Below are 15,022 nucleotides of genomic sequence, written 5' to 3'. Positions count from 1 at the left end.
ATGGAGATATTGCAGCAATGGCTTGGGGACAAGCCGTGTTTCAAGGAGGGAGGCTGGGCCGGCTAGTGGGCATGGGCCAGAGTACTGGAATAGTCTTGGCCCATGGTTGCAAAACTTCCAAGCTAGCTTGTCCATGCAATGGGGAAGTCGCTGATGACCAGAACCTGAACCTAGACTCCTCCATTCCAGAACCCTGTGATTTTCTATTGCTTGTCCAATTGTTGAATCAAGGGATTAGGTTTGTGACTCATGTTTCTTTTATATTCCCAATATCATGAATTTTGCTGGTAGGATTGAAATACATCTTGCAGGAATTGTTTCAGAAACATGATCTGTGAAGTTCCATACAATTGTGAACCAGAAAGCCACAGCATAACACACCAAAGATGGCTGTAACTGCAGTAAAGAGCAAGATTGCAGTAACAGAACAATGTGGATGAACTTCACAGAAGACCTTTCTCATCAGCTTGCGATGGCTTCCACTATAGGGTGGCCCTCAATAGGTGCTACTCATTACCAGGAACTGTTTGAAATGGATATGAAGGCTCCTAATAAATAACGGGTAACTAGAATGCATCACTCACTTGATATTACATTTCATATGAATTAATGCTCAAGTGCAAGTTCATTGATGGTGCAAAATGAATAGTAGGAATATCTCAAAATCTGCTTTGTTATGCAGAGAATTCTAGAAGTCTGGCACTTGGCATGATACTGTGATAAGAATCCAGCAGAATACAAAAAGGTAACCCCTCCATACAAGTTTTTTTGCGTTACTGCAACTGCTGACAAAAGTCTCATTGTAAGTTTCTAAACTACTACAGCATTCCCTATGGGTTGTAAGATAACTCTTCAAGCATTTGGTTTGCTTTGACCATCTCTTGCTTAGACTTCTCACTGCGAAGTGTAGAAATGTGAATTAGATATACTGTGCTAGACATTGGTAAATCTGTATCATAGAAATCTAGTTGACAGCGAACAGATTTATCACTTCTACTACCAAGCAAAATCTGTATCATAGAAATCTAGTTGACAGCGAACAGATTTATCACTTCTACCAAGCAAAATCGGTATCATACAAATCTAGTTGACAGCAAACAGATTTATCACTTCTAAGCAAAATCTGTATCATAGAAATCTAGTTGACAGAAAACAGATTTATCACTTCTACTACCAAGGCAAATCTGTATCATAGAAATCTAGTTGACAGCAAACAGATTTATCACTTCTAACAAGCAGTTTGGAACTTATATTCAATGAATTCTACACTAGTAACAATAGCATCAATCATTTTTTGAACTTGCAGTTTAAGCTAAGCTTCAATTGTCACAGCTATCCCAGGCCTGGCTTTATTTTACTACCGAAAGGATACATAAGGACCTAGGGCACGCTGAACATTGATGAAATCTAACTGTGATGATCTCAGTATGCAGGTAATCAAGATCCCATAAAGTTGAAATTCATGTCACTACGCAGGTAGCCGTGTCTTGAGAGTACCTTTTTGTCATTTATTTTGTTCTGTGCTTTCGCCTCCAGCCAGGCCTGGCACCACTTCCGGTGCTTCATGATATCCTGGGACCTCGGGGATACTGCTCTTGATGTCCATCTTTTAATTTAAAACATGGAGGATATAAGACATGCTATCCAGATGAGGGCACGCTACTTTAGAAGTTAAGCATAATGCAGATCAAGTGATTTTAGTGCAAGCTAGAAATAATTGGAACATCTTAGTGATTAGTGCTCAACAGATTCACAAGTGATCACATCATATTTTGCAGCAAATAACAGATGTTCCCATAATGTTTTGCAGGCTATTTGAAGATATAACAGAAGTTCCTTTCAATTTTGCAGGTGATTTGAAAATATAACAGAGGTTCCCATCATCTGTTGCAGGCAATTTGAAACTATAACAGAAGTTCCCATCATGTTTTGCTGGCTAATTGAAACAACAGAAGTTCCCATCGTATTTTGCAGCCAAATTGAAAATATAACAAAAGTTTCCATCATATTTTGCTGGTAATTTGAAAATGTAACAGATGTTCCCATCATATTTTGCTGGCTATTTGCAGCTACAACAGAAATTCGACCAAAAAGCAGATAGATGACTATAGATGATATGACGGACTAGGGATTTCATATCATCTGAACGATCTCGTGCAAAAGTTAATTGCAAAAGTTTACGCCTTATCTAGACAAGCAATTCAAACTCATGTAAAGGGGGTTTTGGCATCTGAACGACCTGACGTGCGCCTCAATCTGATAAGCAACGGAACCGCATGTACAGCATATCAATCACAAATCGTTAAACTAGTGCTCCCCCCATCTAAACAAGCATTAGATTCGCAATCCAAGTCGTTAATCACGATCTAAACTAGCCAAAAATCTGTTGAAATGGTCTAGAACAGATCGTATTGCGTTGCGCCGAACAGACCGGAACCGCGAGAGATTGGGAAGGCGGCGAACAGATCGGGAGATCGCGAAAGATTGGGAAGGCTACAACAGATCGGGAGAACAGATCGTATTGCGTTGCGCCGAACAGACCGGGACTAGTGCTGCGAACAGATCAGGGAGTGCGAGGGATTGGGAAGTGGCTTTGCCTTCACCGTCGGATCGGCGGGGCTAGGGCGCGGGGGCGGGGCTTCCGGAGGGTGGAACGGCTTGGCTTGGGCGCCACGAGATCCCGTGGAAGACGCTCGAGGAAGACGACGGTCTCGGGGCCTTCTTGCGAAGTAAGAAAGAGGAGAAGGTGATTTTATAAGGCCTGGACCAATGCCTATTTTACAGAAGAAAATAAAACTAAACCGAAATTGAAATTCCAGAAATGATAGGAGTAGGTCTGGTTCGGTGGTGCTAGCATGCAGTCAAATAGTTGGGCTGTAAAGTTCATAAGAAATAGTTGGGCTGTAAAGTGCGTATGTGTTCGAGTCGGTGGACTGTAAAAACTGAAAACCAGCTTGTATACATGTTATTTTAAAAACTGAGGCTATTTGACATCCTGGATTGTAGTGGGGCACTGTGGTTGAACTGTTTTTATTTTTAAATGTCTATAATATCCCTACTTATGTATAACGTTTCGATCTGGTTTCCTGCAGCATGAATCATGAACGCTATATGCTTAATTAGTCTTGAGGCAGTCCAATCTTATTTTTCAGTCTCTTGAACGTGTTCATAAGAGTAAGTTGTATGTGCATGCCTCATACATCTCATAGATGCATGTTGTACATGCGTGTATGCTTTTGTTATGCGTTTTGTATAAAGAAAAACTTCTTCAAAAATCAAATTTGTCATCTCTTCGTGAACAATATGTCTGCTAAACCCGTTACGAGTTCACAATTGACAATACCAAGTCCGAATATATTATGAACAATTGTAATACATGCAATGATGCAAGCAATATGTGTATTGATCTAGGGTATTGTACGTTGATGTTTTAATAAACACACAAGGGCCACGCAATTACTTTCGTTTAATACTTTCATTTGAGCAGTCTCACCATTGCGGTCATTTAGATTAATTCTATGTTTAATTTGGGTCATAATGGTTTCTTCCATTATTGTGTATTCGAGTAGCAATTCAACATAAATCCTTAAGATCACATTCTCATGTATTATAACACCGAAAATGTTTAAGGCAAACAATGTAGTCACCACTCGAAGAAATTGATAAAGACGACTACTATGAAGCAACACGGAAAGGTTAGAACATGCTTGATGCTGGCCTTATTGCTATTCCCTAGAGACTGGAGTTTTTCTTAAGTAGAGACTAGTTCTCGCTACTACTTATCCGCGCCGCGGGTGCTGTCTTGATCAGTTGGCAGCATCCACAAAGGATTGCGCAGAAGCTCCGCCATCTCTGGACACGACCGCAGAGTCTTCAAGCTCTGTTCGTCTAAGTCGAAGATGCATAGCAGCCCACCGTCCATGTCACCCATTACATTGTGGTTGAAGTAGACGCGGTTCCCCTTGACCCCATACTTGCTCGCCGAGCACAGTAGCTGCACGTTGGTGTAACTCAATAGGAGCACCCTATCGCCCAAGTCGTCCACCTTGGAAAGAGTTGGCCGGCCTGATAGATAGATCCTGTAGACGCGCACCGTCAAGATCTCGGGTGTGAATCCCTTGAGACAGATGTAGACGCTGAACAATTCTCCGCGTGACTCCACCAGTAGCTCGCTGAGGCAGTTGGATCCATCCGGGAACTCGGGGCACGGGCGGTCGGCGTAGCTGAACTCCGGCGTTGCCGGCGAGAAATCGATGACCCCCAGCTTTTCCGGTCTCTCCGAAATAGAACTTTCCGTCCACCGCCGCCGTCTGCTGGATGACGAGCTTTCTTGGCGGCGCATACTCGGGTGGCAGCTTCACGTTGCCGATGTCGTACTCATGCACAGACCAGAGGCTGTCACCGACGCGGCAGTACAGGAACTTGGGCTTCTTTGTGTCCAACACGAGCATGACGCACGATGGCGCGGTGGGCGCGTCGGAGAGACAGCACTCCCAGTCCTCCAGCAGCTCGCGCTCCATGGCCGGCAGGATCTCGCTCTCGCCGGAGCGGGGGTCCCAAAGGCGGGTGCGCGGCGACGGCCCGGGCGCCACGAGGAGGACCCAGCCGTGCGAGTCGCGTGGTAGTAGTTGTCCGCCAGCTCCGGCACGACGCTCGTGTGGAGGCTCTGGTCGCCGATGGCGAACGCCGTCTGCCGGTTGTTGGGGCCCAGCCCGTGGTCGTACACAAGCACCGGTAGGGTGCCGAGCGGCGGGCAGCTTCCGGCGCCGGCGGGCGCGTTGGTGCTCTCCTCCATGGTTGATCTCCCCGCCGCCTCTTTCTTCTTCTCTTCAAAGTAAAAGGGGATCGGGACCGAGCCGGTAATAGCCAATAGGTGGATCACGCGGATTTTGCACGGCCGCCAGCGGATATTTATGGATGCCTAGCCTGAAGTGCGACGGAGAAGTGCACGGGCCCGGGCCGCACGGCGCGGCTCGTTTCCCGATCGGGACTCGAGTCCGCGAGGTAAAGAACTCGGGAGACCTGCAGTGCAAGCCGTAAAGAACTTGGTAGGCGTGAGATGTAACGCCGTATTGTATTTGCGGAGCCTGTGAGCCATACAGTTATATTTGAACAACTGCTACATTGTGTTTCTGAATGTTCCGAAACAAAGTGATTTTCACTAGAAATATAATATCTGAAGGAGTTATCTTAAAATCCAGAAGATATGATCAATAAGAGACAACTTCTCAAGAATAAAAGGGCATACATATACAAGTTCAGTTAAACCTCCAAAAGAACTCTAGATATGATGTTTAGTAAGTTATTTCAATCTCTTGAGTTACAAACTACAGCCACACAGGAGCACACCAACAAATGGCACAAAATCTTTACTACATGCCTCACCTGAAACTAAAAACAACTGAATCAGTGTATCCTGATATACAGGTGCTGTAAAATCATAGTGTTTCCCCTTGCTCCCGTGCCAGGGAAGTTGAAAGGATGGAAAGGCTGTGATTCAAGAATGTCAGTGCAGATTCACAGTCTGAAATAATTTTGGCGACTGATGAAGGCTCATTAGACGCTGACAGTGACCCAGCAGCCATTGCAGTATATGAATCTCGCAGACTCCTCAAATTTCCTAGGAACTGAAAAATCACAAATAAGCACAGGTCATGCTTTGTAAGTTGCAACAAGTAGCCAAAAAGATGTTATAAAAAAAGTAGCCAAAAAGAAGAACAGAGTGTCCTGTCTACTTATCTAGTTGGAAAGTGCATAAAATGAAATGGTCTGAGAAGATTCCTACTAACAGTAGAAGCACGGTATTCTCAAGGTAGAGCATGGATTACACATAAGGCCATACAATCATATTTCAAGACATTTCAGAGAGAAGAATATGGAGTAAGAAGAGTGCTCAATGTTCAGTGACTGCACACAAGCAGTAGTTTATGTTAGTTCTTATTTTCCAGCAGAAATGCACTCTCTTTTATTTCTGTTGTTCCACAGTTTTTTATCCCTTCGATTAACAATACCACAGCGTGTAGATCACTAGGTCAGCGCTAGTAAAAAAGAAGAAGAAGAAGAAATGAGCAACGAAATGGCCACGAAAAAGAACCAATGCTTCCAAAATTACCTTTAAAAGGGTGTTATATGCCTCCAACAGGCGATTAGCGGCAGGGCCAAAGCCATGCAGTTGTGGCACCTCCATCATGTGGGTCCAAGGATGAATTTCCTACAAAGATAATTCACCTTTATCAACTAATGATACGTAACTTAAAAAATAATAATAGCTAAAAGAAAAAGATATTTTAAGGATATATAACTGGTATACATATAGAAGATACAGGGAAAGTAGGACTTGCTGCATAAGATATTCACCTTAGTATATATCGTATTGAAGGATTTAACCGTTTCCAAAAATGATTGCAAATGTTCCCTCAACTTCAACTCTGTCTCGGCATAGTCTTCATTTGGGTTGTAATCATACTAATCACAAGCAACTACGCTGTTAGCATGAAATAGCAAGCTACATAATACTAAGATAAATATATGGCATTGGAGTACATATACAACAGATAAAACCAGCAGCAACAACAACAAAAAAAATCCTTTTAGTCCCATGGAAGTTTTGGTAGGCTTAGAACAAGTAAAATCAAGCACACAGTTGCCTTTCAGATTACAGTGTATCCCAAAGTTTTTTTGTTAACAAAATTAAGCTAAATGGTTGTATGCTTTGCTACATAAAACGTGGAATTATCCGAAAAATCTGTAATATGCAGGATGGAATGTAAGTAACATGAACAAGACAAGAACACAAGACACTGTCTGCCATTCTGCCATCCTAGACACATCATAGTATGTCAAGGTTGACGGGCTCTGCCTGTGATAACTAACAAACAATCTCTGTTAGATTTAAAGCTTCAGAAGTACTTAGAAAACTGTGCAACTAGTGCAGATGAATTTATCCCAGATTCTGCTCAGCAGAAATCAACATTCGTGGGGCAAATGGTGCTGAACTGAAAACTTTTGTACCATTGCATATCTTATTGTACCTTTGAAGCCAATTCCTGAACCATCTGCTGCAAATTGGACATCTTTTTTGTATACTCAGAGAGCTTCAACTCTAGTTCTGCAATATCAGGCCTACAAAACAAGAATTCAACTAAGATATAGAATACATGAGGTGATTTTAAGATCTTTGTTATGTGGAAACCACAGGGTAGCAAGAAAGATCCAGACCAGGGGAGCAATTCTGAATACGCCTGGAATCTAAAGCACCTAAACAATACATTTGGCAAGAACATAGATTGGAAACACTTACAAAGGGTAAATTGATTGTATTTGAACATCTGCAGGGAAAAGCTTGCACTCCTCCGAAAAAATTTGGGCTTGTTTCTCAGCAATTGAATCTACGAGTTGCACATCCTTTGCCAATTGCTCATCAACACTACAACAGTGAATTTTGTTATGTACTTCATGTTAAATGCCCGCACATGCAAATTAACACAATGCTTTCTGTAACAGATTTCATTTGGCATCAGATTTACGATGTAGAAAAAAAATACAAGCTGCCCAAGGTTTATGTATAGTATTCTCCTTTATAATCAATAATCATCATAGTAGGTACATTTCATTTTGGATACAAATAGTTGTGTGTAAACCCAACCTCCATTCTGGATTGTCGGCATAGCAACTAGCTTCCACTAGATCGACAATGAGACGGAGCAGTTCCACCCGCTCCTCATAGCTGCCTCTACCCTGCAATAACAACCAGTTATGAACCCCCGAAACATGGCACACCATGCATCTCAGTTTGCAATTGTGCGGTTCTAGACATCATGCATGATAATAGCAGCATCAATCCAGCAAATGTAATACATAACACTAATAGGGTTAGTCATTTCTCACCTGAATCGCTTCGGTGTCCACTGAAGGCGTGATGCCCAGGAAGTTAGCTATCTCCGCCAGGTCTGCAGAACCCCAAAGCCACCGTTAGTTAGCACCACGCGCGATCCCAGGAATGGAAAATATCTACCCTATGGAACCAAAACATTACGTTGGATTCTGTTGTTCTCCTCGTCGCGGTCCAGGCTATCCCCCTGCCAGTTCTGCTGCGTGAACGGCGATCTGTCGCCTAGGAGCCTCCGGAACACACATCAAACAGGCAAACCCTCAGTTTCGAACCAGAATTCCAAAATCGAAGACCAAATCTAGCAGAGAGATTACAACTCCCGAACAGCAGGAGGAGCGGAGAGGAAATGCGGCGCAGGAGAGTGGGCGCGTACCGGAAGAACAGCCACTCGAGGAGGCGGTAGCGCTCGACCCCGGCGAAGAGGAGGGACTGCGCGGGGGTGTTGGCCCGCGGGTAGGCAAGAAGGGACAGCTTCCGTTGGATCTCCTCCATCTGCTTGGAGGCCATGGCTGCTTCTCTCCGTTCACCGCGGCGGCCGGCCGGTGCTGCTGGTGGGGATGGTAGGGATCGAGCAGACGGCGACTGACCAACGAGCGAGATGGTACCGAGATTTTAATTCCCCAATTATTTTCCTCTCAATCCCTTTCAAAATTCGAAGGCTTCTCGTAATTGTTTAGCAGGGCTGCAGGAGGGTCCCTCAGAATTAAATTAATCAAGGCACTCGCTAATTGGGCCGAGATTACAGTGTCCTTTCTAGTTTCTACGGCCCAATGGCTTGATAGCGTGCGGGCCCAGTGGGACTGGTCGGGGCAGAGCCGAGCGAGCGGTGCGGACGTGCGGCTCCTCCTTCGCCACGACGAGTCGACGACGAACCCGATGCCGCCCCAGCGCGCCGGAGGGGCCGCGGCCGGCGGCGACACGAGCGCGTTCTTCGCGGCAACGCTAGTGCTGTGGGCGGTGTCTGTGGGGTTTGAGATCGGCGTGCGGGGGCGTCGTGAGCTGGCGCCCGTGGCCGCCGGCTTCGCCTTCTTTCAGGCTGCCAACGCCGCGGTCCGAGCCGCGGTCTCCCGCGACCCGCTCTTCGTCAACACCGCCGTTTCCCTCCTCCACTCCTCCCTCACCTTCGCCTCCGGTAAGATTCTCTCCCTAGCCTCCCCTTATCCCGACCCTCCGTTCCCTACCTTTTGCTACTCGGGTATGCGTCGACTGCAAGAAACCATAGGATTAATTCGGTTCCAGCATTAGATGAGTTGAGGAAAGAGGAGCGCAGTGGATTAACACTATACAATCTAGGTGATGCTTAATGCCTTGGTTTCTTGTTGGGGAACCGGGAGCAGCGTGGATTTGAGTACTGTTAGTTTTGTGAGTTATTGCTTCCATGGCGGTGAGGTCATTTGTCTTGGTGTGAGTTTTGCTTGGTTGGAATTATGCGTGATTGCTCAGATGCCCTATTCACGCGGGATTCAACAATAGTGGCCTCTGGTACTAACTTTGCAGGCAAATGCTGCCAAGTTTGTTCAAAAGTATCTTTAGTTTAACTGTTTAAGTGACATAAAACTTCTCGTTCCCTTTAGTACTGATTGAATGTATGCTTCTCTAAGCTCTATAGCATTCTCTTTCATCTACAGTAGTACAGTACTCTTCAATCCAGGGCTAAGCAATGAACTAATGTGCAAAGCCACCAATAACAATGTTATGGGGGATTCTTGCGACAATGAATCTGTATCAGACAGACACTTACTAGTAAAATTTATTCTCACATGATTATGGCCTGTAACCTGTAAAGATGTTATGCAAAAATTGGAAGAGCCATCAATTACATCATGTCATTAAATCTTAGGCTTGTTTTGACTTGATGCCATTGCACTTGCAGTTATCTTTGTTCTTGTCAATCAATGGCGTAATAAGGGCCTCGAGAACATGTTTGAGCATCATGAACTATTTGGTGGCAGTTGGGTTGGAGCATATTCTGCCCTCTGCTTTTCTTGTGGCTACTTTGCATATGACCAATTGGACATGCTCCGTTACCGGCTATACAGTGGATGGATTCCTGGAATTCTCATGCATCACCTGATCCTGCTCATTTGCTTCACACTAGCTCTCTATAGGAATGTCACGATCAACTACCTAATTCTCACTCTTGTGTGTGAGGTACATCTACTCTTCTCATTCTTGGGAGGCATTTAAATTTTGTTGAAATTTTTGTGTTACTTTTCATGCTTGAAATAAATTTATTCTTTCTTGTCCCACCTTTTTGCAAGCATTGTCTTTTTTACTCACTTGTCATTGAAGAAATAAATGCATAGAGCTTTAGCAAACGGGAATGCTTGCCATAGATTTTATGAGCCATTGGCTCTAAGCTGGTTTGGAGTCTCCAGATTGAGTTGCTTCAAGGAAAAAAAAGGTCTCCAGATTGACAGCTATTGTCTCAAGTATATGCTTTGTCAGTAGATAGTCATATGCATAGCCCCAATTTTTTTGCAATGAAGTTAAAAATACGAGTAATATGGATTCTTCCCATATATGATTTCCAGAATGATGATATGACTAGAGGATATTTCACTTTGCCCTGCAATGTAAATAAGGCGGTTGGTCCATTCAGTATGAGCGTATGACCTTGAAAGCTAATTGTTTTCCCTGCCCAGTTGGGCTTTCAACCATTGGTGTTTGCACTTGCATCCTCATTTTAACTAGAGCATGGTTTACTGTGATGGACTTGATGCATGTATGGTTCCCCATGATCTTAGAGCTTTTTCCCATTTTTGCAATGGATATTTTGTTACTTCAATTATCATACAAGCTTATTCTTGATCTTGCTAGAAAAGGATATTAATGTGTTCATTCATGTCTATAAAAGATCTCAAAAAAAAAATCTCAGTCTCCACTGTGAGAATTGTTGATGCCTTTGGTTGATAATTTTCTGTTCGGAGGTTTCCTTTAGCTGCAGTCACTTTTCTGAAGTTATATTCACAGAGCAGACCAACTGACAAAGTTTATGATTGCAGCTGCACTCCATATTTTTGCACATAAGGAAAGTGAGGCGAATGGCTGGATTTCGTGATTTCAACCGAAAAGTGGTGAAGCTGGAATGGGCACTCAACTGGAGTACCTTTGTGACAGCAAGGGTGGTGTGCCATATCTTGATCACTTACAAACTCATCGCTGATGCCCACAAGTTTGATAAGGGCATTGAGCTTCCACTAGCTCTTCTCGGTATGGCAGGAATGAATCTTCTCAACATATTTTTAGGCCTCGATCTATTTAAAGCGTATGGACGAGAAAGAAATCAGCAGAGACATCAAGATTGAACGCACCTTCCCTGACATCCCAAAGCCTCATCTAAGGTACTAGTGTGCCTTTGGCAACTTGTAAAATGGCGCCATAAGGCTACAACACTCTGTCTTCAAAATATTATCATTTCTCACAGTGGAGTAAATCTTGTACTCCTGTCATTGATGCAGTGGCTCTGTTCTACTACGGCGTAGTAGCTTTTTATTAGCTCATTTAGCTGTACGGATTTCAGTATTATGAGCTGGTTCCTCTTCTTTACTTGTGTTAGTACGATCTCGCTAATCCTGAGCAAAAACAAAACTAAAATCTAGGTCCCACCGGGATTCGAACCCAGGTCGCCAGATTCAAAGTCTGGAGTGCTAACCACTACACTATGGAACCACTTGGTGTTTGTGGTCCCCTGATGGAACTTTTTATCTGTGGACAAACAGTATACCGTGGTCTGAAACTCCGAATCCATTTGCGCTCGCCAGAGAATAGAACGCAGACGCGGGGATATCCGACGGATCCCTTGAAATATTTTGCTGCCCCAAAGTGGCCTGATGTATTGCGAGATTATTTCAACTTTGGGAGTTGGGACAACGACGCAGAGTTGGGACAACTGGGCAGGGAAATTGGGAGTTGGGACAATTTCTTCGTGCAATTCTTCCATAAACAACATGGATCGATGGTTCAAGAACGAAATTGGGAGCTGATGTATCAGGTCGGCTCTGGGGTGAACTTGCTGCGACTATGCGATGTATCAGGTCGGCTCTGGGGTGAACTTGCTGCGACTATGCTATTTCCTCATCGAGGATCTGTCGTGGCCGCCTTTACGTCTTGTCTGTGTTTTCTCAGTCTGTTAGGCTGAAACTCTTCTATGCCTCAGTTTCTTCATTAGAAGCCGTTAGTTAGGTATTCCGGTGGTGGAACGTGCATTTCTGTCACACGTTTCGTTAATATTCACATAAAGATTTGGAGCTGTGCACCCACGACTCCAACGCCACACAATGTGCTTCCGCAGTTGAAGCTAAATTACAATAGCAAATTTTTTTTAAGAACACTGAAGGAGCGCTGCCAAATCATATAAGAAAGAGACAATAGCAAAAATATCAGATTCTTCGACTTGCCGCAAACGATAGGCTAGGATGCTAGCTGCTCCATACACGAGTACACAGACCATAGCTCTCAGTCACGCTACGAGCCAGTACAGTGTAGAATGTACTCTTCGCAGCTCAGCGCATGCCTCACGACCGGAGAGACAGAGAGCACTTTTTACGTGACGCGTGTATCCTACCAACCGGTGCCATCAGTTTGTTCCATGCCCCCGTGCCTCCCCAGCCGGACGTGCGGCCGGAGGTCGCATGAGCCTTGAGCCGCACCGGCTCCTGGCCCTCGGAGGGCGCCGCAGCCATAGATTGGATTCGCGGAAAGCCGGAAACGTGGCCGCCTGGCAGCCCACCCCGCAGCCCGCACCCTATCCTCCGCCTCGCCGCTCGCCAATCGCCTCCTCCAGTTCGCGCTACGCCAGCCTCGCGCTCCCCGCGCATGTGACCCCGTTCATAAAGAACTGGCCACGCAGCCGCGGAGCCAGTCAGCCAGTACTCCAGTAGCCACGACCAAGCAGCAGCAGCGCAGCACCTGCGAGCACACAGCTTCGGCCCCTTCTCAGCGCGCGAGCGTTGCCTCTGTGTGTTCGTGAGCAGGCGCGGCGGCACGGATGGCGCGGTCCATGCTCATGTCGACCAGCGTCAGCGGCGGCCGCGCGCTGCCGTCGCTGCAGGCCGGCCGGCCGGCGCCGTACCTGCGGCTCGCGCTGCCGTCAGCGTACAGGCACTCCAGGTCCGTCTCCGTGAAGACCCTGGCCCTCTTCGGCAAGTCCAAGGCCGCAAAGGCCCCGGCGAAGAAGGTCCGTGCCACGCACGCATGCATGCTCCTAGTGTTTGTTCCTCGATCACTTCCGCTGTTATTTCTGCATGCATGGTGGTGATTGCCATGTGTATGATGGTGTCGATCGATGTCGTGAAGGCTCCTGCGCCCAAGCCGAAGGTTGAGGACGGTATCTTCGGCACGTCCGGCGGGATCGGTTTCACCAAGGAGAACGAGCTGTTCGTCGGCCGTGTCGCCATGCTTGGCTTTGCCGTGAGTACTCAACAGACGCCACGCTCACGTTCTAGTTCTACAGCTGCATGGCTTAGGAAGTAAAGAAAAACTTTTTTATGTATCTTCATACTGGTCAACCAGTACCACCATCTCAGATATCATCAGCAAAAAAAAAACAACTTCGTCCTTTAGCAGAAAAAGCGCAGCCATACATTTCGCACTGCTGTAGCCTGTAGGATATCACCACATTGCTGAGCTTCCTATGATGGTTTCAGCTCCAGACGAAATTCCAGTCGTCAACAAGAGGTGGAAAGGAAAATAATTTCTGACGGTCAAAAAAATAAAAATCACAGTAGTTAATTAGCTTGAACCTGAAATAGTACTCGAGTTACTAGTCAGAAATTCACAAATTAAACTAAATATTTGTCAAATTCATGTGTTAATATTTTGTTATGTTACGTTCTCAGTATAACGATGATTTTATTTACACTGGTCGTGAACATGCCAGGCGTCCCTACTCGGAGAGGCCATCACCGGGAAGGGCATCCTTGCCCAGCTGAACCTGGAGACGGGCATCCCCATCTACGAGGCGGAGCCCCTCCTCCTCTTCTTCATCCTCTTCACCCTCCTCGGCGCCATCGGCGCTCTCGGAGACCGCGGCACCTTCGTCGACGACGTCACCGGCCTCGACAAGGCCGTCATCCCGCCCGGCAAGGGCTTCCGTGGCGCCCTCGGCCTCAGCGAGGGAGGTAAAACAATCAATCGCGATACTAGATCATCTGATCCTTGCGCTGGCTGTTTGATCTGAATTCTGAAGATCCTGTGTGGTCGTGGCGCGCAATGCAGGGCCGCTGTTCGGGTTCACCAAGTCGAACGAGCTGTTCGTGGGGCGGCTGGCGCAGCTGGGCGTGGCCTTCTCCATCATCGGCGAGATCATCACGGGGAAGGGCGCGCTGGCGCAGCTCAACATCGAGACGGGCGTGCCCATCAACGAGATCGAGCCGCTCGTGCTCTTCAACGTCCTCTTCTTCTTCATCGCCGCCATCAACCCCGGCACCGGCAAGTTCATCATCGGCGAGGACGAGGAGTAGAGAGACCGAGGGAAATGATGCGCTTGGTTATTCGTGGTTGATCGATCAGCGCGTCTCTGTGCGTGTGCGTGCTTTGCTGTGTATTGCGCGTGAGGTCTTGGAGGTTAGGGTGTTGCGTTGGGTTGTCTTGTAAAAACAAGAGCTTAGCATCCAACGGTTATCTTAGAGTAAGATCTTGTTTAGTTCCGTTTCAGAAAGATTGAAGACGAAGAGACCTGTACAAGCTCCGGTCCAACGTGAACGAATTGAACATAATAATAGCATCGGTACAAATCAGATTGACGTTCGGTAGTGAGCTGCATTTCTCTGCTCTGTTTGCCATGCATGGCCGGCCAGGCCGCGATGATAACTTTCACAATCGAACAACCAAGTTTGGGCGATGTAAATGGGCCTATCTACCCCGCTTTAGGCCGGGAATATCTAAGCCCAATCAATGAGGTCCCATTTTTTTTTCTTTTTGAGAACGGGATCACACGGGCCTTGGGCCTGATGTCTAATTGCCTCATCTTGAAGCCCAAGGAACAATACAGTGGCCCTACGCTGATGCTTCTGCTAAACCACCATGATGGATCACAGCTCTAATTCCCTGTACCCGCCATCGGCACGACCCATGCCATTACCAGTCTGTCACGGCACGTACGCGTGCGCGCTAAGCTCATCGCCAAGA

General features: G+C 46.2%; 4 protein-coding genes, 1 long non-coding RNA gene and 1 other non-coding gene across 6 annotated transcripts; 2 read left to right on the top strand and 4 right to left on the bottom strand.

Annotated features, from left to right (window-relative positions):
* Nucleotides 1-567: 567 nt before the first annotated feature.
* Nucleotides 568-1,612, bottom strand: LOC112894704. The gene is made up of 2 exons (XR_003229030.1): nt 1,498-1,612; nt 568-897 (listed from the first exon to the last, which is right to left on the bottom strand). It is a non-coding gene; the product is annotated as an uncharacterized LOC112894704 (long non-coding RNA).
* Nucleotides 1,613-3,605: 1,993 nt separating this feature from the next.
* Nucleotides 3,606-4,492, bottom strand: LOC112894322 (probable F-box protein At1g44080). The gene has a single exon (XM_025961988.1). It carries the CDS (start codon nt 4,340-4,342, stop codon nt 3,776-3,778), a length of 567 nt encoding a protein of 188 aa, XP_025817773.1. The 5' UTR covers nt 4,343-4,492; the 3' UTR covers nt 3,606-3,775.
* A 739-nt stretch (nt 4,493-5,231) lies between these two features.
* Nucleotides 5,232-8,555, bottom strand: LOC112894952 (AUGMIN subunit 7). Its single transcript, XM_025962804.1, has 9 exons — nt 8,265-8,555; nt 8,036-8,121; nt 7,888-7,949; nt 7,646-7,737; nt 7,301-7,426; nt 7,032-7,122; nt 6,358-6,465; nt 6,113-6,211; nt 5,232-5,627 (listed from the first exon to the last, which is right to left on the bottom strand). Exons 1-9 carry the CDS (start codon nt 8,396-8,398, stop codon nt 5,439-5,441), a joined length of 987 nt encoding a protein of 328 aa, XP_025818589.1. The 5' UTR covers nt 8,399-8,555; the 3' UTR covers nt 5,232-5,438.
* A 126-nt stretch (nt 8,556-8,681) lies between these two features.
* LOC112894953 (TLC domain-containing protein 2) lies at nt 8,682-11,347 on the top strand. The gene is made up of 3 exons (XM_025962805.1): nt 8,682-9,023; nt 9,765-10,042; nt 10,897-11,347. The coding sequence occupies exons 1-3, from the start codon at nt 8,768-8,770 to the stop codon at nt 11,197-11,199; spliced, it is 837 nt and encodes a 278-aa protein (XP_025818590.1). The 5' UTR covers nt 8,682-8,767; the 3' UTR covers nt 11,200-11,347.
* A 144-nt stretch (nt 11,348-11,491) lies between these two features.
* TRNAQ-UUG lies at nt 11,492-11,563 on the bottom strand. The gene has a single exon. It is a non-coding gene; the product is annotated as a tRNA-Gln (tRNA).
* A 1,176-nt stretch (nt 11,564-12,739) lies between these two features.
* LOC112894863 (photosystem II 22 kDa protein, chloroplastic) lies at nt 12,740-14,631 on the top strand. The gene is made up of 4 exons (XM_025962691.1): nt 12,740-13,070; nt 13,190-13,303; nt 13,773-14,013; nt 14,111-14,631. Exons 1-4 carry the CDS (start codon nt 12,882-12,884, stop codon nt 14,353-14,355), a joined length of 789 nt encoding a protein of 262 aa, XP_025818476.1. The 5' UTR covers nt 12,740-12,881; the 3' UTR covers nt 14,356-14,631.
* The last annotated feature ends 391 nt before the right edge of the window (nt 14,632-15,022 follow it).

This window comes from Panicum hallii, chromosome 5, assembly GCF_002211085.1.
Source record: "Panicum hallii strain FIL2 chromosome 5, PHallii_v3.1, whole genome shotgun sequence".
NCBI lineage: Eukaryota > Viridiplantae > Streptophyta > Magnoliopsida > Poales > Poaceae > Panicum > Panicum hallii.
Note: the sequence above shows the minus strand (reverse complement) of the source record. Positions and strands in the feature narration are given on the sequence as shown.